At 40.5% G+C, this 20,225-nt stretch overlaps 2 protein-coding genes across 6 annotated transcripts in view; one reads left to right on the top strand and one right to left on the bottom strand.

Annotated features, from left to right (window-relative positions):
* Window positions 1-8,334: 8,334 nt before the first annotated feature.
* On the top strand, window positions 8,335-9,204 carry LOC131166515 (uncharacterized). The gene has a single exon (XM_058125111.1). The coding sequence runs from the start codon at window positions 8,335-8,337 to the stop codon at window positions 9,202-9,204; it is 870 nt and encodes a 289-aa protein (XP_057981094.1).
* Window positions 9,205-9,808: 604 nt separating this feature from the next.
* LOC131166799 (protein REBELOTE) overlaps window positions 9,809-20,225 on the bottom strand; it is a 58,002-nt gene continuing 47,585 nt past the window's right edge. For 3 of the 5 annotated variants that reach the window (XM_058125383.1, XM_058125381.1, XM_058125380.1), the window contains 7 exons: window positions 19,807-20,106; window positions 19,302-19,625; window positions 17,371-17,577; window positions 16,454-16,543; window positions 16,279-16,376; window positions 13,820-13,885; window positions 9,809-10,257 (listed from right to left, as the gene is read on the bottom strand). In XM_058125383.1, coding sequence (XP_057981366.1) covers window positions 10,104-10,257; window positions 13,820-13,885; window positions 16,279-16,376; window positions 16,454-16,543; window positions 17,371-17,577; window positions 19,302-19,625; window positions 19,807-20,106 — 1,239 coding nt within the window. In that variant the 3' untranslated portion in view covers window positions 9,809-10,103. The remainder of the gene's footprint in view (window positions 10,258-13,819; window positions 13,886-16,278; window positions 16,377-16,453; window positions 16,544-17,370; window positions 17,578-19,301; window positions 19,626-19,806; window positions 20,107-20,225) is intronic. The other 2 variants (XM_058125385.1, XM_058125384.1) reach the window with 1 other exon arrangement.

Raw genomic sequence — 20,225 nt, 5'->3', positions numbered from 1 at the left:
TGCGGTGAATCTATTGGAGAAGTAGAGAGCTGGTTCTGACGAGATGATGTGGAGCCATTTCAAGGAGGTGTTCTTTGACAGATACTTCCCGGCTTCCGTACGTGGTGCGAAAGCAGATGAGTTTTCTGCTCTGACGTAGGGGAGTTTGACGGTGCAGGGGTATGCGGCTTGATACATAGAGCTGTCCCACTTTGCACCATGTATGATCTCGAACGAGTATGAGAAGACTTGGAGGTTTAAGAAGGGTTTGAGGAAGGATATTCGCAGACTGGTGGGTATGCTTCAGATCCGTGAGTTCTTGGTGTTGGTGGATAAAGTCACAGTGATCGAGACTGGTATCCGAGAGGACGAGGTGGATCAGGAATTGAGGAAGAGGACAATACCTTCTGGTTCTCAAATAGGATCTTATTAGGGATCATGGAGGAAGAAGAGCAAGGGCTCGGGTTATCGCCAGAATACCGAGCGCTAGGATTCTCAGGGGAGCCAGACAAGTGGTCGTTGTACCAGGTGCCACAGGCGGCACGAGGGTGAGTACCAATTATTTGAGGGTAGTTGCTACAACTGTGGCCAGCCAGGCCACATGTCTCGTGATTTTCGAGCACCGAGGCGAGACGTGCCTAATATTAGTGGGGACCAAGGGAGCAACCGAATACCTCGGGGAACCGCTCAAACGAATACAACTTCGGCTAGAGTATACTCTCTTACTCCAGCAGACGCTGATCATGCAGGTAACGTGGTGACAGGTACCTTATTATTGCTTTCGAATAAAGCTTCTGTTTTGTTTGATTCGGGTGCAACCCATTCCTTTGTGTCTGCAAATTTTGTGGGACGGTGTAGGGTTGAAACCCGAGATATGAATGAGGTGTTATCTGTTACTACGCCATCTGGGAGTGTATCTTTCTGTAGAAAGATATTGGTAGACTACCCAGTGGAAATTTAGGAGAAGCTGCTACCGGAGAATCTTATGTTATACGACATGTTGGGGTTCGATGTCATTCTGGGGATGGATTGGTTGTTTTCTAGTTATGCTGTGATCGACTGTCGTAGGAAGGTGGTAGTTTTCAGACCTCCTAGGGAGCAGGAGTACGAATTCGTGGGATCGTGTGTGCGTTCAGCGCCACAGATTCTGTCGGCAGTACAGGGTAGGGGGCTACTCTAGGACGGATGTCAGGGATACCTAACTTGGATAAAGGAACCGCCGCGGGATGAGTTGAGACTCTAGGAAATTCGGGTAGTCAGCGAGTTCCCGAATGTGTTTTCAAATGATTTACCCGGTTTACCTCTAGATCGTGAGGTGGAGTTTGCGATAGAGCTGCTACCTAGTAAGGCACCAATCTCTAAAGCTCCATACCGGATGGCTCCAGCAGAACTTCGGGAGTTGAAGGAACAGTTGCAGGAACTACTGGACAGGAGATTCATTTGACCTAGTGTTTCGCCCTAGGGAGCTTCAGTATTGCTTGTGAAGAAGAAGGACGGATTGATGCGGATGTGCATTGATTACCGTGAGATTAACAAGGTAACTTTGAAGAATCGTTATCTTTTACCTCGTATAGATGATCTCTTTGACCAGTTGCAGGGGACGCGGGTCTTTTCGAAGATCGACTTGCGGTCAGGATATCATCATGTGAGGGTTAGAGCGGAGGATGTGGCGAAGAATGCTTTACGAACCAGATATGGCCACTACGAGTTCTTGGTCATGTCATTTGGGTTAACGAATGCTCCGGCGATGTTCATGGATCTGATGAATAGGGTTTTCCATGAGTACCTAGATCAGTTTGTGGTGGTGTTCATTGAAGACATTCTGGTATACTTGAGGAGTTTGGAAGAGCATGTGGAACATTTGAGGTTAGTGTTACAGATTCTGCGGGAGAAGAAGTTGTATGCTAAGCTGAAGAAATGTGAATTCTGGTTGAATCAGATTGCGTTCTTAGGCCACGTGGTTACTGGGGATGGTATATCAGTTGATCCTAGCAAGATTGAAGCTGTGGTCGACTGGGTAAGGTCAAAGAATGTGTAGGAGGTTTGGAGTTTTCTGAGACCGGCGAGTTATTATCGTTGGTTCGTAGAAGGTTTCTCTAAATTGTCCGGACCTCTGACACGATTGACCAAGAAAGGAGTGCAGTTTGAGTGGACCAGTGATTGCGAGCAGTGCTTTCAGGAGTTGAAGCACCGGCTGGTTACTGCTCTAGTGTTGACCATTCCTTCAGGGGATGGTGGATTTGTGATTTATAGCGACGCGTCTCTAAAAGGCTTGGGATGTGTGCTTATGCAGCAAGGTAAGGTAGTGGCGTATGCCTCTCGGCAACTGAAAGAATATGAGAAAATTACCCTACGCATGATCTAGAATTGGCTGCTGTTGTGTATGCATTGAAGATCTGGCGACACTATCTGTATGGGGTGCAGTGTGAGATCTTCACTGACCATAAGAGCCTTAGGTATTTCTTCACGCAGAAGGAGTTGAACATGAGGCAGAAGCGTTGGCTAGAGTTGATTAAGGACTACGATTGCACAATCAGTTATCACCCGGGGAAGGCTAATGCGGTAGCTGATGCGTTGAGTCGAAAGTTAGGGCTTACAGCTGTATCTGCGGTTGTAACTCAATGTCACATCAGATAGGATTTGGAAAGCTCCGGTATAAAGTTGGTGGTTGGTGATCATCAGGCTTATCTTGCTCGTTTGGTGGTCCAACTGACTTTGTTTGAGCGTATAAAAGCCGCGCAGGCTAGTGATGTAGAGGTGGCAGAGGTTAGGGAAAAGGTACAGCAGGGACTGACTACAGAGTTTAACATATCTGAGGGAGGTGTGTTGAGGTTTGGGACCAGACTATGCGTTCCAAACAATGATGTGATCAAAATGATGATTCTAGAGGAGGCGCATCATTCTATGTGGACGGTACATCCTGGTAGCACGAAGATGTATCGGGACTTGCGCAAGACCTTCTGGTGGTCTGGTATAAAGAGGCAGATTGCTCAGTTCGTGGAGCAGTGTCTGACGTGTCAGCAAGTGAAAGCTGAACATCAGAGGCTGGCAGGACCGTTGCAGCCTTTGCCTATTCTGGTGTGAAAATAGGAGCATATTTTCATGGATTTTGTGACTGGTTTGCCACCAGCGCTTCATGGGCAGAATGCTGTCTGGATGATCGTGGATAGATTGACGAAATCTGCTTATTTCACACCGATGAGAGTTAGCTATCCTTTGAGTAGGCTAGTAGAGTTGTATATGCATGAGATTGTGAGAATGCACGGAGTACCGGTGTCCATAGTATCGAATCAAGATTCGAGGTTTACTTCTCTATTCTAGGTGAGCTTGTAGGAGGCACTGGGGACGAAACTTACTTTCAATACAGCGTTCCACCCCTAGACTAATGGACAGTTAGAGAGGACGATTCAGATATTGGAAGATATGTTGCAAGCTTGTGTATTAGACTTCGGTGGTAGCTTGATACAATTTATGCCACTTGTAGAGTTCGCTGATAATAATAGCTTCCAGTCTAGTATTGGGATGGCACCGTTCGAGGCCTTATATGGTCAGAGGTGTCGATTTCCCTTGTGTTGGGATGAGGTTGGTGAACGTCAGGTGTTAGGACCTGAACTTGTGCAGTAGACGTCTGAGAAGGTGGGTTTGATCTGGGAGAGGATTAAATCAGCTCAGAGTCGGTAGAGGAGTTACGCAGATGTTCGCCGCCGTGAGTTAGAGTTGAAGTGGGAGGTAAGGTATTTCTGCGTATTGCTCCGATGAAAGGAGTGATGAGATTCGGAAGGAAGGGCAAGCTGAGCCCGAGGTATATCGGACCATTCGAGGTACTTGAGCGAGTGGGTCCGATAGCCTACAAATTTGCATTACCTCCAGCACTTTCGAGGGTCCATGATGTGTTTCACGTCTCCATGTGGAGGAGGTACGTGTTGGATCCTTCACACGTGATTAGTTATGATGAGTTGGAAATTGGAGATACTTTAGCGTATGAGGAGATACTTTAGCGTATGAGGAAATACCTATTCAGGTTCTGGACCGTAAAGTTCATAAGCTTCGTACCAGAGAGATACCGTTAGTGAAGGTATTGTGGCGAAACCACGAGGTTGAGAAAGCTTCTTGGGAACTAGAAACGGAAATATGCCAGAAGTATCCACAGTTATTTTGAGCACTTGTACATGATCCTACTGTGGGTTGGGATAGGTGGTTAGTCATCGGGAGTGAGAGTATTGTGAACTCCTGAGACTGTTGTGTATGTAACCACGGTATTCCTCCGCAGGGTATGTATGTGTATGTGTAAGATGGGACTGCGCTGTGGTAATCGCCAGTTCGCTCTTGAGTTGTGTCTATGTGTATGTGTATGATGGGACTGCGCTGTGATGATCGCCAATTCGCTCTTAAGTTGTGTCTATGTATTTGATTGTATGTATGAATCTGGGAATGAGAGATGGCAAATTTCGAGGACAAAATTTTTGTAAGGAGAGGAGATTGTAAGAACCCGAAATATGGAAAAAATGGGTTTAAATATTAAGAGAGTGGCAAAATTAAAAATTGCCCAGGTCAAAGGACTATAAAGGAAATTTTCATTTCTTCCAAACTAAGCAAACTTAGATTTTTATCTGTCTCTCTCTCTCTAAACCTCTCCCTACTCCTTCTCTCTAGAATTCTTCGTCAATCGTTGACGGAATTGGAAAACGAAAGTTACCACGAGGATCGTGGAAGGATTTTCTACAACTTCTACGGATCGAAATCTCGTTTCGGAGATTTTTGGGTTTCAGCATAAAATCGAGGTAAGGCTAGGTTTTCAATTCTAATCTGGTAGATTTGTAAGTAACTGTCTTGTGAACATATTTTGTACTGTGATTTGTAGGTTTTGGAACTTGGTTCACTGTTTAAGGACCTTGGAGTTCGGAATTTACTTACGGGGTTAAGGTAAGGGGAACTATGTTTATATTGGTTATTTTTGAAATCGGACTTGGTGGAACTGTGATTCACGGTCCTGTGTGTGTTTTGGCTACTCATTTGGGAGGATCTAACGGGGAAAACTATGGATTTTTCATTATTACAGTTTTGGGAAAAAGGGGGCGACGGGCTGAATCCCGAGTTTTGTTGAAAACCGAGTATATGTGTGATTTATACTGTGATATTGGGATGGTCGTGCCTTGACTTTATTTAAACTGTATTTGTTTGGAAAACCATGATTTAGGTTATCAAATGAGTGTGATTTGTTTGGTTATATGAGCATGCATATGTGTGTGATATGTTGAAATGCTAGTACGAACACGGTTCCGAATTGTCCTAGGTACTGAGAGTGTCCGGCTCTATATCTGAGGGCGTGTTATCGCCTGCCATGTACGCAAGAGTGTCTGACTCTATATCCGAGGGCGTGAGCCTATTCCGGCAAATCAGGCCGAATGGGGTGAATCCACCAGTTTAGCGCCAGTACGATGCCATGGGAGTCGAGGACTAGCCATGTGCCAGTAGCGCTGTGTTCGCGGGTTGGCTACGAGCCAACGCTATATGTCGCGGGCCGGCTTCGAGCCGAAGAGTGTGATGACACTGAGGATTACTGATCATGTGTATATATTGTGACAAGGCTGCGTATAAATGGCCGCCGTATGTGTACATGTATGCACTGTGTAAATTAGTACTGGAATGCATTTAACTGCCTGTATGTTGTATCATGATAATACTCAAATGTCACACACCAATATAACCTGTGTTCTTCCTTACTGAGAGGTGTCTCACCCCTACTGTACGTACATTTTTACAGGTCCTTCGGGTAACCAGAACTAGCGTCCTGGTGTAGGGAGCGTAGTGGTCGGTGTACTGCATTAGCGCTTGGGTAAGTGCTACGACTGTAATTTTGTTGGGTTGCCATTTTGAGTTGTATTTGGGCACCCAATTTGTACGTTTTGTTAAAGTCATGCTCTACTCTTGTATAGACTCTGGTATGGTACTGCATATGTTGATATAGAATAAATTTTTTCCGCTGTGTATATGATTATGATTGAATGTGTTTAGGGTGCCTGGGAATCCCACGGGGTCGGACCCTCATCCTTTGCACTGTATCTGTGATGATTTGTATGATATAGGGACAGGTTAGATTATATTTTCACCCTCGGGTCCCATTTCCGAGTTCAGGGCATGACATATATGTATTAAAAAATGGAAGAAAAATAATATAATAAACCAGTGTAAAAGAACTAGGTGGTGGAACCTAAAGAGAGAAAATATAATAAAATTTAAAGATAAAATGATCAAAGATGGGGATTTGACTATAGAGGATGGGATAAATACAAATACTCTTTGGAGTATATTAGCTAACTCTATTAAAAAGATAGCAAGAGAGGTTTTAGGGGACTCAAGGGGAAGACTCTCGAATAACAAAGAAAGTTGGTGGTGGAATAAAGATGTCCAAAAAGCCACAAAAACAAAAAGAATTTGGTATAAAACGTGGCAAAAATATAGAAATAGAGATAACTTTGAAATGTATAAGGAGATGAGAAAAGATACAAAAAAATGTCGTTAGTGAGCTAAATACATATCATTTAATAGTTTGGATGATAGATTAGATACAAAAGAAGGGAAAAGAGATATATTTAAACTTACTAAAGGTAAAGAAAGGAAGAGTAAAGAATATCAAAAAAGTAAAAGTTGTCAAGATGAGAATGTTTAGATAGATGAGTGATATAACAATGAAAGATAAATTAAGGAATGAACATATTTGCGGTAAGTTGGATGTAACTTCTGTAAAAGAAAAGATAAGAGATTGGCGATTCAGAGGGTATGGACACTTGCAATATAAGTCACATAGTACGCCAATAAGAAAGAGTGAGTTAATTACTGCGCGAGGAAGTAGAAGGGGTAGGGATAGACTTAAAATAACTTGAAAAGATATGGTGAATGAGGATTTAATATTCCTGAATTTTTCAAAAGAAATGATTCATGATCGCATAAATTGACAGAAAATAATTCATATAACTGACCCCGCCTAATGGTACTTGAGGCGTTGTATGCATGAAAGAAGGTGAAGCTGAAGCTTTGACCTTTCTTTCCTTTTAACCTTTTTTCCTTTTTCTGTTTACCTACATGTAAGTGGTAAGAAAACGTCCATATTTACAGTAGTTAGTTCAGAGTTGAGACGACTAGCGCACTAATAACCCCAACCACAGATCGGTCACTCCGCTGCAAGTTTGAAAAGAACTCCAGCTACGCACTGTTTTCTCTCTCTCACACACACACACACACACAAACACACACACAGGAGGAATACAGAAGGCAAACTCTGTAGAACGCTGCTCTGGGTCTTCGTTTCTGGAGGGTAAATGCACGACGACTGTATGTGTATCTTGAAAATTAATATTGGCAGAGAGAAGAAAGGGGTACGTTGGGCCCTGAGAAGTTACGTGCATGATGCATGCATGGGTCCCATTTCTAGACTCCCATCATTTTATATTTATATACGATTGATGAAAAGTGGAACTAATTTCAGATAGGTTGCACGCAGCAGCTGCCTCCCACCCGGCTCAATTGACACACACGGAAGGCACCGTACATGAAGAAATGCGCAGCCCCTTTTACCAGAACTTCAAATAGAAACTTCCGAAACTTAAACCAACAATATACCATTATATAATCATTATATGCATCATTGACTGCCATCCAATTAATTGCATTTTTTAATCAAGATTTTTGTATGTGATCTATATAGTTAAGAGAGGGAGGTGGTTCTGCCGTGGTTAAAATTTTCTATTTTTATATTAAAATTTTTAAGTAGAGGAATGAAAAGGAATATAAGATAAAAGTTAAATTAGTTCTTATTATGTGCTTTAATCCTTTTCCGCTCAAGGCAAAATCCAACGGAGGGATGGGCCCCACGCGCATGAGTGTAGGGCCCCCTGTATCTAAGCCATCCCGCATATATCTCAGTGCCAACTGCAAAATTCCCCTCACATGATTTAATATTAGTAATTTATTTTATATTATATAATATGATCGAGCATCTCTTAATACTTTTCTGCGCCCGCTCTTCTTGACGTGCAGGAGTATCACTCCGCAATATACTTTTCATTTTTAATTACATTTTAAGTATTTGTCTAGAAGGCCTTTCCCATCACCAAACTTTGTCCTATTCGAATGTTCCTCTCCTCTCCTCTCCTCTCCTCTCCTCGTCTCTCTCAGAGCTCCCTCCATGTACTTATATATGCATCCATTGGTCTCAAGCTGGAATCAACCCTCTCATTCTCTCGATAGTTAATTTTTGCTCTGATTTTCTTTCTTTCCAAACAGCTCTCCAGGCACTTCGACTCTCTCCCCATCCATTTCCTGCCGTCAGTACTACAATTTTTCCAACACTCCAGGATGGCCGTGATGAAGGATCCTTACCATTATCAAGAACCAGTGGAAGATAGCAATATAGATTATATGCAGGACTTGGATGATGATGAAGCAGAAGAAACACTCTCCCTGTGTGATCTTCCCACATACTGCGACGCTGCCGATTGGGCCAATGACCGCTGTTATTCCAAAGAGGATCAGAGCTCCTCCTCAGATGATCAAGAACGTGAAGACTTCTTCGAGTTCTCCAGCAGCGAAGATTTTAGCTTGAGGTCCGTCCCAGCTGAGAACATCATCTTCTGTGGGAAGCTCATCACTTGCAAAGACCCGCTTTCCGGTGAAACCCGAGACCCCCCAAGTGAGAAAGAGCAACCAAAACCCAGCAAGAAAAGAAGCAGCCTTTTTTTCCAATGGAAATCATCAGGATGGTTCAGCAAACCAAAAGCTTCCAAATACAAATCGAAGAAGGTTGATCGTGATGAGTTGAGATGCAACGAGTACACGAAGCTGAATCAAGTTTCAAGATCAAAGTCTGTACCAGCATCAGGGAATTTTGGACTCAACACAGGGAAGTGTACCGGAAAGTATGATATTTCAGTGCAGCAAGTGTCCTTTACCAGGTCTCCGACAAAGTCCCGGTGGCATTTGCTCATGTTTGGGATTACAACGGTTCCAAACACAGAGATGGATCTGAGGAAAATGAGGAGCAGGCAGAGCCGCCACCACAGTTCAAGGACGCCATCATTCCGATCCTTTGACTATGGGGAAGAGGTGAGAATTGGGAAGAGCAGTGGGAAGGGGCTTTGGGGACTGCTGAAAGCTTTGAGTTGCAGGGCCTTCCATGCAAACGATGTCGTGAAGGCAACGTTTGGCTCCATTTCTGAGACCAGATAGGGTGTTTAGTAACAGCCCGCCCGCATATGGGTTGGAGGAAGTCCAGATGTTAGCAGAATTTATGATACAGTGACTATATGTGTTCTGAAATGTATCTGTAAATGACTATATAGTTAATAGAATTGAGTTGAGCACATAACAATGATCAGTGATTTTGCAGCCTAGAGGGAGATGAGGGTAATTCATTCATGATTGGAAAAGGTGAGGGAAAAGTGAAAGAGGAAGAGCAACAATGACTCTGTCGTATTCATTCATGTTAGTATCTACTCAAACAGTAAAAGAATTTTTAGCTCCATAAAATATATATTTTATTAAATCAACAATTCGATTTAACACTTGCAAATCAGGCAAGAAAAGTTTCAAATTAATTGAATATGAATATTTGTTTTTAGTAGCATTAAATATAACCATAAAATATGTATTAAAACAATTGTGATCAGCCTATTACGAATGTTTGAATTGACCTGAAAATTGAAAGTATGATGTGCATAAATAAATTGCTAGATCCAACAGTTTTGAAAAGTTGAACAATGGATAAACCAGAGCTGTAAAAATTAAACTCTGTATATAATGCACACATATAGGAGGTTCCAAACTCAATAAATTCATCAAAATTTTCTCTTTCTCAATGGAGTTTTAGAACATGCTCTTCCCGATCAACACCCTTTTCAATGTTGGCAAGAGAAGGTTCCAGAAATAAAATTCAAAATTCCCAAAACTGTCTTTTGACAGTCATCAAACCTAATTTCCGCTGACCTAACCAAGCTGACCTCTGCATATCTACTTCAGTCCAAAAAATTGCTTGAAATGCACATTACATAATTCAAAAAACTAACCAACTATCAGAGACATAAGATGTCATAATTTTAATGGAAACAGGTAATGCCACCATTTACATCTCAAGTTCTTTGCTTCTTTCCTCTCTTGCCATCTTTCTCACCCTTAACAGCCATATTTACTTTCTTTCTCTTTGAATTTACCGTACCATTACCCACTGCATCATTCAGACCCTGCTGCTGCCTTCGTTTGTCTAATTTTTTAGACTCCATAAAACTGCAGAAAAAATCAGAATGTAGTAATCACAACATGCATCAAAAAACAATGTAACCACAAAAAGAAATAGTTTTCCTTGAACATCCATACTTCATTTAAGTTTAGCTCATGATGTGAAAACTATAAGCATGTTGGCATCATCACTAAACATATGATTATGGCCACTGTTTTTATGATTATGGTGTTCCTTTCTCTAGAATGTGTTCATAACTATATTTTATTCTAATTCACTTAACATATGATTATGGCCACCATTTATGTAATATTATCTCATATTGCTTCAATATTATTTTTTGTAATACACACACAGAAACACAGTGATATATGACATCATCGATTCAACAACCGGTTTGGCCCAACAGTCTGTCGACTCCACCCACACAAGTGCCTTTTCCACATTGGTGAAAGAAGCGATTGAAAAATATTTCTTCATTATTTTATTCATATGTACAATCCAATATATAATACGATTACCTATTCTAAACAAGGAAACAATTTCCTACTGAATAATATCAAATCCCCCATAATTACCCACTTTCCTAATTTGTATTTTATTTACAAAGATATTCGGGATTGATATTTTAACACTCCCCCTCAAGTTGGATCATAAATATTAATCATCTCAAACTTGCTAATAAGATCATCAAAGCTCTGTCGTCCCAACCCTTTAGTGAGAATATCTGCAGTTTGTTCCTTGGTTGGTACATAAGTCATACATATAATTCCTTCTTCAATTTTTTCTTTGATAAAGTGTCTGCCTACCTCCACATGTTTAGTCCTGTCATGTTGAACTGGATTAAGAGAGATGTTAATAGCTTCCTTATTGTCACTGTAGAGTTTGATAGGAATGTTCACCGGTACCCGTAATTCCTCCAATAGTTTTCGTAACCACAATCCTTCACAAATCTCTTGAGCGACTGCCCTGAATTCAGCTTCAGCACTACTACGAGCCACCACATTCTGTTTTTTGCTTCTCCAAGTTACGAGATTTCTCCAAACGAATGCACAATATCCTGTGGTGAACCTTCTATCTTCCACTGATCCTACCCAATCTGCATTTGTAAAGATCTCTACTTCCTTGCTAAAGAAGAGTCCTCTTCCCGGGAATCACTTGAGATATCTAAGGATTCTGTATACAGCATCTAAGTAAACTTCCTTTGGTGAATGCATGTGTTGACTTACTACACTGACTGCAAATGCAATATCTGGTCTAGTATGTGATAGGTAGATCAGCTTGCCAACCAATTTCTGATACCTCTCCTTTTCTACTGGTTTTCCACAATCTTCAAACCTCTTTACTGTTTCTATCGGGGTTTCGCTGGGTTTGCATCCTAGTATGCCAGTTTCAACTAGGAAATCAATAACATACTTTCGCTGAGAAACACTAATTCCCTTTTTCGTTCTTGCCACTTCCATGCCCAAAAAATACAGCATATGTCCCAAGTCTTAACTTCAAATTCGGTAGCCAGAACCTTCTTTAATCTCTCCATTTCTATAGTATCATCACCAGTAAGGATTATATCATCAACATAAACTATTAGAATTGTTCTCTTACCTCCTTCAGACTGTTGGAAGAATAGTGTATAGTCTGATTGCCCTTGTCGATACCCTTGATTCTTTAGTATCTTTGCGAATCTGTCGAACCACACTCTAGGAGATTGTTTGAGGCCATATAACAATTTCTTTAGTTTACACACTCTGTTTTCTTCACCTGTTCTACTGAATCCTGGTGGTATAGTCATGTAAACTTCCGCTTCTAATTCTCCATTTAAGAAAGCATTTTTAATATCAAGTTGTTGTAATAGCCAATCTAAATTGGTTGCCACGGACGAGAACCCGAACTGTATTTAAGTTTGCCACTGGTACAAATGTCTCAGTATAGTCAATGTCATAGGTCTGTGTAAAGCTTTTTGCAACAAGTCTAGCCTTATATCTTTCAACTGTTCCATCAGGTTTACATTTCACTGTGAAGACCCATTTGCAACCCATTGGCTGCTTCCCTTTCAGTAGATCTGTCAACTTCCAAGTTCCATTTTTTTCTAGGGCTCGCATTTCTTCCATGACTGCCTCTCTCAATTCTGGTATTTCTAGAGCTTCCTGAATTTTTTTTGGCATTTTCATCCTGTCAAGATTAGAGACAAACGCACGATATCCTGTAAACAAGCTTTTATAAGACATGCATTTCGACCAAGGGTATTGAGTACATGACTTGGTTTGTCTGATTGCAATAGGTAAATTGATATCATCAAGTGCAGAAATATCAGAAGAAGACTCAATTACCAGATCAGGATAAGGCAAGGGCTCATGATTATTCGGAGCCATCACCGGTTCCAACGCTCTTGGTGCCTCAAGTATGAGATTCTCTCTCTCCTTTGTTTTTGACTTTCTTGAGTAAACCAGTATGTCTGCGTTATTTTGCTCTCCTGCATCTCCCCCCGAGGGTAAGTGTTCAGTTGTGTTTGGCAAGTCGGGAAGTAATGCAATGGAAGACTCAATAGATGGGTTAGGGAATGGAGTAACTGGAGTAACCGTAGATTCAGTAGTAAAAGGATCAAAGAACCGATCTTCACTCCATTTCTCCCCCTGAAGAGAGGGCTTTGGGAAATAAGGAGTGGTTTCAAAGAAAGAGACATCAAGACTAACGAATAGTCGTTTTAAGATCGGATCATAGCATTTGTAGCCTTTTTGGGTAGGTGAATAACCAAGGAAGGTAGGTGAATAACCAAGGAAGATATATTTAATGGCACGAGGATCCAATTTATCGCGATGGTGTACATGGACATGAACAAAAGCAGTACAACCAAAAATTTTCAGTGGGAGACTGAAAGGGAGTCGAGAGGTGGGAAAGTGTTCCTGAAATTTTTGAAGAAGGGTGACAAATGAGAGTGCTCGACTTGGCATTCGATTAATGAGATGTGTGGCTATTAAGATGGCATCGCCCCAAAAATAATGTTTCATGTGGGTAGTAAACATTAATGCCCTGGCTACTTCAAGTATATGTCTATTTTTTCGTCCAGCAACCCCATTTTGTTGAGGGGTATCCACACAAGAACTTTGATGAACAATCCCATTATCTTGAAGTTCCCAGGATGGTATCAAAATATTTCTTACCATTATCAGTACGTAAGATCCGAATATGAGTCTGGAACTGTGTATCAATCATGGTATGAAAATTGATGAAAATGGAGCGAACTTCAGTTTTGTCTTTCAGTAAGTAAACCCAACAAAGACGAGTATGGTCATCGATAAAGGTCACAAACCATTTTGTATTGGTGCGATTTAGGGAACGTGAGGGACCCCATACATCACTGTGAAACATAGCAAATGGGCGAGATGGTTTGTATATGAATGATGGAAAAGAAGTACGACGATGTTTAGCAAGCTCACATACTTCACATTGAAACTCAGAAGCCATTTTATTTGAACAAAGAGAAGGAAACAAACGTTTTAAATATTAAAAATTAGGATGACCCATCCGTGAATGCCATAACAAAAGTTCACTATTTCTAGAAGTAGATGCAGAATCACAAATTGCAGTATTACATAGTTCACTCAAACTTGCCTCCTCAAAGTAGTAGAGTCCCTCATACGCTTTAGCAGTGCCAATCGTCTTCCCCGATGATAGGTCCTGAAAAACAAAATGAAAGGAAACAAATTTAGCGGAACAATTCGAGTCTTTTGTTAATTGACTAATAGATAACAGATTGCAAGATAACTTGGGGACATGTAAGACCGATTGTAAAGTTAAGGAATCAAATATGCGAATACTTCCTTTTCCAGCAACTGGTGAGAGAGGGTCATCTGCAATTTTTACCCTCAAATTCCCAACATATGGTGAGTAGAATGAAAAATATTGATAAGACCCAGTCATATGATCGGATGCACCCGAATCAATTATCCATGGACATTTGTAACAAGATGTGGTTTTTAAAGCTGACATATGATTACCTCAGTGAGCCAGGGAACTAGATGACCCGATGTTTGCATTGATGAAATCATCTTATATAACTAATCCAACTGTTCAGGACTGAATGCACTGTTGGATGGGGTATTGTTGTTCTCTCCTTGTGATCTGTCAGTTGATCCGTCAGTGCTGGCCTGGTACCCATGATTTTTTTGGTATTGTCTCGGTTTCCAATCTGCCAATTTTCCATGAATCTCCCAGCAGGTATTTTTTGAATGACCTGTTTTTCAGCAATGTTCGCACCATATTTTTCCTCTTTGCGGTCATTGACTAGGTCCCCTTGGGCCTTTTAATACAAGAGCTAAGGCATCCGGCCCAGCGTGTAGCCCATCTAATTTTTGGGCGGATACAGGTACAGGAGGGTCCAGCCCAGGGGATTCATTTTGAGGCCGCAGCATCACCCGCCTCCTATTCTCTTCCCTCCTGACCTCTACGAAGACTTCTCGGGTTGAAGGGAGAGGTCACCGGCCAAGGAGCCGTCCCCTCACGTCGTCGAGCTCTCGATTCAGGCCGGTAAGAAACTCGAAGACCCTCTCGTTTTCGAGCCTCCTTCGGTATCGCGTGCTGTCGCCGGAGCACTCCCACTCCTCGTCGATGCTCAGATCAAGCTCCTGCCAGAGATGAGTCATCTCCATGAAATACTCGATAACACTTCTCTCACCTTGCCTCATCTGCCACAATCGGGTCTTGATGTCGAAGATTTGTGAGTAGCTTTTCAACATCGGAGTACGTCTCACATACGGCTTCCCAGACTTCCTTTGTCGTCAGCAAGAACAAGTAAATTTTTCCGATTAATGGTTGCATCGAGTTAACGAGCCAAGCCGTGACCATGGAGTTTTCGGACCTCCATCTTTGCAAGGCTACAGCGTTGGCAGGGTCTGGTTTCCTCCACTCACCGGTAAGATAACCAAGCTTCCCTTTTCCCTCAATCACCAGTTTCATGGACTGAGCCCATTCACGGAAATTTTTTCCATTTAGTTTTTCCAATGAGAGTGGAAAGACTGCGTTATCCAGTCCATTCGTACCCCCACCGGACGTAACCTCTAAGTCACCGGTGATGTTTGCAGAGGAGGTAGAACCTCTGCTATTAGCCATCGTTTAGCTAGGTTTAAGAAACCCTAGCTCTGATACCATGAAAGAAGAATCGATTGAAAAATATTTTCTTCATTATTTTGTTCATATGTACAATCCAATATATAATACGATTACTTATTCTAAACAAGGAAACAATTTCCTACTGAATAATATCAAATCCCCCATAATTAATCACTTTCCTAATTTGTATTTTATTTACAAAGATATTCGGGATTGATATTTTAACAATTGGACATCAGTCCAAGTTTGAAAACGAGGGGTTAGCCATTTTAACATAGATCAAGTAACATTTACACCCTGAGGTAGTGGGTAGGATAGGAGAAAACCAAACTAACATGGACAAAGCACTAAAGATTTTAAAATACTCCAGTTTTGTAAGGAGATTGTCTTGGGTCCTGCAAAAATGGTGAAAATTGATTTATATATCCAACCCCACCTAGTAAAACTTTGGGTTTGGTGGTGGTGGTTGTTTTCGGCCTGACGTGCAATAGGCCAATCAGACAGAGTCCAAACATACAAGGACACCAAGTCCCTAATCTTCCACATAATTTCAAGCTAGTTTTTTTGGTTCAAGTTGCCTTCCACCCAAACCTATCATGCTATATCAACCCAAATCCCATAACACAGTTTATGCCTCGGCCAAAACCTGAATAATGGCCATCTCCAACTCCAACCTAGATCTAGACAATTGATCCAATCAATAAACATTCCTATGCACATGCACTTGTGAAGGAAAATAAATTTGACAAAAATAGCAGGAAAATTCAATCATATCAATTATGAGCTGAAGTGTAGTTCCAGAGCTGCCTGCCTACACAAGCATGAGACATCAGCATTATATATTGGGCGACAGCTCTCAAATTGGCAGATCCGTTTATGCATTATTCCACTGGCAGATAATGGAGGTCACACATAGCAAGCGCAATTGTGCAAAGTAGGATAGATGGATAGGTGAACCGCACCTCATCTTTTCTTTCATAGCTAGATTCCTAGAAGCAGCCTTTTCAATGACACTTTTGTAATATTGAGTAAATGAAGCATTGCCACTGCACTTTTCAAGCTGCACATCAAGGAAATATGTCAAACTAAAAGCTTATAACAAAACCCAGAAAAGTGATCCAGAAATATAAAGCAAACCTGAAGAAACGATTCAACAGATTGCTGATCTATTGGGGAAAACGTAACCTCAACTCTTTTCCTCTGCACAAATTCAACATTTTGCTCCACCTACAGCACCAGAAGAAAATGTTTTGCCCTCCAAAATATTAAAATTAATGCTATAATTAGTAGCAGGTCCAGTTCATCATGGAAGATCATACTTCCTGCACATTTTATTGTTAAAAATTATTAAAGCAGAACAATGCATCCATCAAAACGATGGCATGAAGTTCAACAACCAAACCCCCAAATTCAGATAATCAGTTGGGAAATCTTATGCAGCAATTGAAACCAGGCTTGAAATTGTTTTAGAAACTCATATGGCAGGGCCAAGCTAAATTTTAGAGAAATCAATATTTTCAGGACACATTTAGATCTTATATATATGGCGCAAATTGTCTATCCAGTTATAATCTTGAAAAAACATCATATGTTTTATCAGCCTTCTACAAGTATTCACTCATCTAGTGCAAAAATTGTTTTGTCACGTAAATGATAGGTTTTTAATTTATCGTTGCATAGTGATTTCTTAAAAATAATTGTTCATTTAAAAGCATTGATCCAGGATGGCCTCAGACTCGAATCTCAGTGCCAGTCCAGGCTTCAATTGAAACACAAAATTGGAATGGAAGCCAGACTTCCTTCAAGTAGGACCTCGAGCCTGTTGAGGTTAAGGCATGTTAAAACATTTATAGAGTATTATAGAACAGAGCAGCAAATTGCCACCCCTAAACTAAAAAAACTTCATTTGGAATTTGGATTGCTCTGCATGAACTATTTTCTGGAAAGATCACCTTTAGAAAAAAGCATAAATAAAATGTTTTGCCATATCCTAAATGCATACAAATAAAATTTTTTCATTAAAGTGAGATGACTGGAGTCTTTCAAATACAGACCTGGTCAATGAAACGCTTTACAACACGCTTCAAACTTTCAATACTTGTTGTCTCATAAAACCGTTTCAAGCGGATGAGTGGAATGGTTGCCAGGTCAGGGAAGGATATGTGGTAGCTCCACTGGGCAAAGTGTGCAGAAAGCAGCTCAATGACAGAGAAAACACACAGTTCTTCAAAATTTTGAGATTTTAACCAATGTTTCGGCAACTGTGCACATGTGAATCCAGAATTCAAAATACCAGAAGTCAGAATGTTTAATTAGATGACATAAAATGTGGATATAAGAGATCAGATGACAGTACCATGAGTAAAGGTCAAATACAAAACAAGTTGTAAATTGGAGCAAAAAGCTGATGCCATATTACCAAATCAAGTATAAATCAGAAACATTACTTTTATGACCCAATTGAATATCTATCACGGAATTTATAACTAACTCATAAAAAATGCAGTCCACGTAGTTTTTTAACCTGGCCCGGTGTCCCAACCATGAAAGGGACCAGGTCAGTCAAACCAGTGGTCAAACTGATGATGCTGGCATGAACAATATATGTGTGTGTGTGTGGGTGGGTGCGTGTGAGTGTATGCATACATGTATATTACAGTGATAATATTATTAATGAATCTGGGATAATATTGCAAACGCATCTATCATAATCATCTATTAGCCAATTAACTAAAATGTAATTACAAATACATCTTCAATAAAATTCATGTTTTTAAAAATTTATTACATTATGTTATAGAGGATTTAGGAATTATTATATTATTACGTTTTAGAGGATTTAAGAATAAAATAAATAAATAAAAATTGAAACATAGAATAAGTTTACATTCAGTGTCAACTGTGCATGTATTGAGTGTGTAATCCTTGTCTTGGGAGGTGCTGCTCCTATAGCTATTGCCTTGTGTATGTCATCCGTTGCCTTGTGTGTCATACTTTCTTTACACACTTAAAGGATTAATCAACGAATTTTGGATTGTTTGTCATGGCTTAAAGGATTAATCAACGAATTTTGGATTGTGTCATGGCTTAACCAAGTGAGACTTGGTGCCGTAAGAGCATCAAGGTCCACTGTTAGAATTTAGACCCTGTGGCACTTCGCATGGAGGTAGTGCCTAGTGAGGTAGCCTTTAGGTTCTGGGTTTGAGCGATCCCAGCTGTACATACTGTTTCCTGCCTACACTCTTTGGGTGAGCTGCCAAATTGACCTGCCTCTGACCACTGTTCACGCTGGGACTGGCCAAGTCTGATCGGGTCAGCCAGGTAAGTCCTGGTTCACTGCATTCCCGGTTGACTGGTTCTTTGTTCTTGACCAGACCAGCCTGGTGACCAGTTCTGACCGAACCTGGTCGGACCATCCAGTCCAGTTTCAAAAATCATTAGTCCACTTCCCAAAAACCTTTCCACTTTCTCAGAGAATTAAGCAAGATAATGTGCAATGTGTATTATTAATTGCAAAATAAAAATTTTACTTGAGCACATCCACCAATGATTGAATGGCTGACCAGTCCTGTCAAAGTACGCTCAATTTCAATTAGGTAATATTTTTTTAACTTAATCATTGCATAATATTGGATAGCCAAGGGCTAAAATAGTTATATACACCAGTAATATCAACTAAGAAGAAACATTTTAAAATCAGAAAATATTTAAAAGCATTAAACAGGATAGTGTTTAGACAAACACTTAATAAAATTACTACAGGAACAAATATTTTTTCTTTTATTTTGAGTTCATACTACACAGGGCAATTTGATTTGTCTTGATAAACTAAGATTTGAACAGAGTCAGAGCCAGTTAAACCAGTTAAAACAGTCTGATGCAAACTTTATATGTGAACATTTGAACTGGGATTTGATATTTCAAGTCAGTCTAATAAAAAGACAGATTGAAATTTGAGAAAAAAGGTCACAACTTAAATTTCTACCTTTAGGTTCAAGGAAAAATTGGAGGCCTTCCCAGGTCTTCCACCTTCCTTGCTTGTACTAAATTCCAGCATGTCCAACACCAATGACGCAACAGGAATGAAAATCCCACTGGAATTGGAGAGATTGTTTAGCCATTGAATGCATTTAAATCTCAATGGTACATATTTTGGCCCCGGAAATAGATAAGTCACTCCATTTATAACTTGAATGACCATAAAAAGTAACAAATGAAGATCATAGTCCCTTGTGTTCATAGCTATAAAGGTAACCCAGAGATCGATGCAGTTAATATACTGCCAACTGCATATGCTCTTGAGTGCTTCCTGCCATAAAAAATACAAAACGGAGTCTGAGGAAAACTTCCCTTCACATAATAATGTCAACATTCACAATAGCTACACAAGCCCATGAGACCATAAGCATCTAATCCATGTAAGCAACATGTCAATATATCTAAATCCAACCATGCTAGACAGCAAACAAAAAAGAATGCTCATTGCATACCTTCTTCTTTGCTCGTAAACCCTGCTGCAATATTCTGGCAAGTTGCTGGACAGACACCAGTGCTTTGCTAACAGACTTGTATACATCCAACGAAAATAGCTCCACACAGGAGTCCCTGAGGAACTGTATTTGCTTAATATTACTGGGATCCACAATACTGTAGCGTGCAATAAATGTTTTATATATTTTTGCGAAGCAGGTTTCAAAGCAATCTGAGCGAAACATCACCACATCCCTAATGATGAAGAAGGAGCATGATGAGAGATTTCCCCCACCTATTGCCCAGAAATCAACTGAAACCTGCATTGTACGTTTTACTGTTGAGGCACAAACTCTCTAGCACAAACAGGTAAACAGAATTTATGAAGTAAAGATTGAAGAATACACAGATATAAATTAATCATTAGCATAGATTTCCA

Source organism: Malania oleifera, chromosome 10 (genome assembly GCF_029873635.1).
Source record: "Malania oleifera isolate guangnan ecotype guangnan chromosome 10, ASM2987363v1, whole genome shotgun sequence".
Classification (NCBI taxonomy): domain Eukaryota; kingdom Viridiplantae; phylum Streptophyta; class Magnoliopsida; order Santalales; family Ximeniaceae; genus Malania; species Malania oleifera.
The sequence above is the reverse complement of the archived record's forward strand: the minus strand, read 5'-3'. Positions and strand labels throughout refer to the sequence as shown.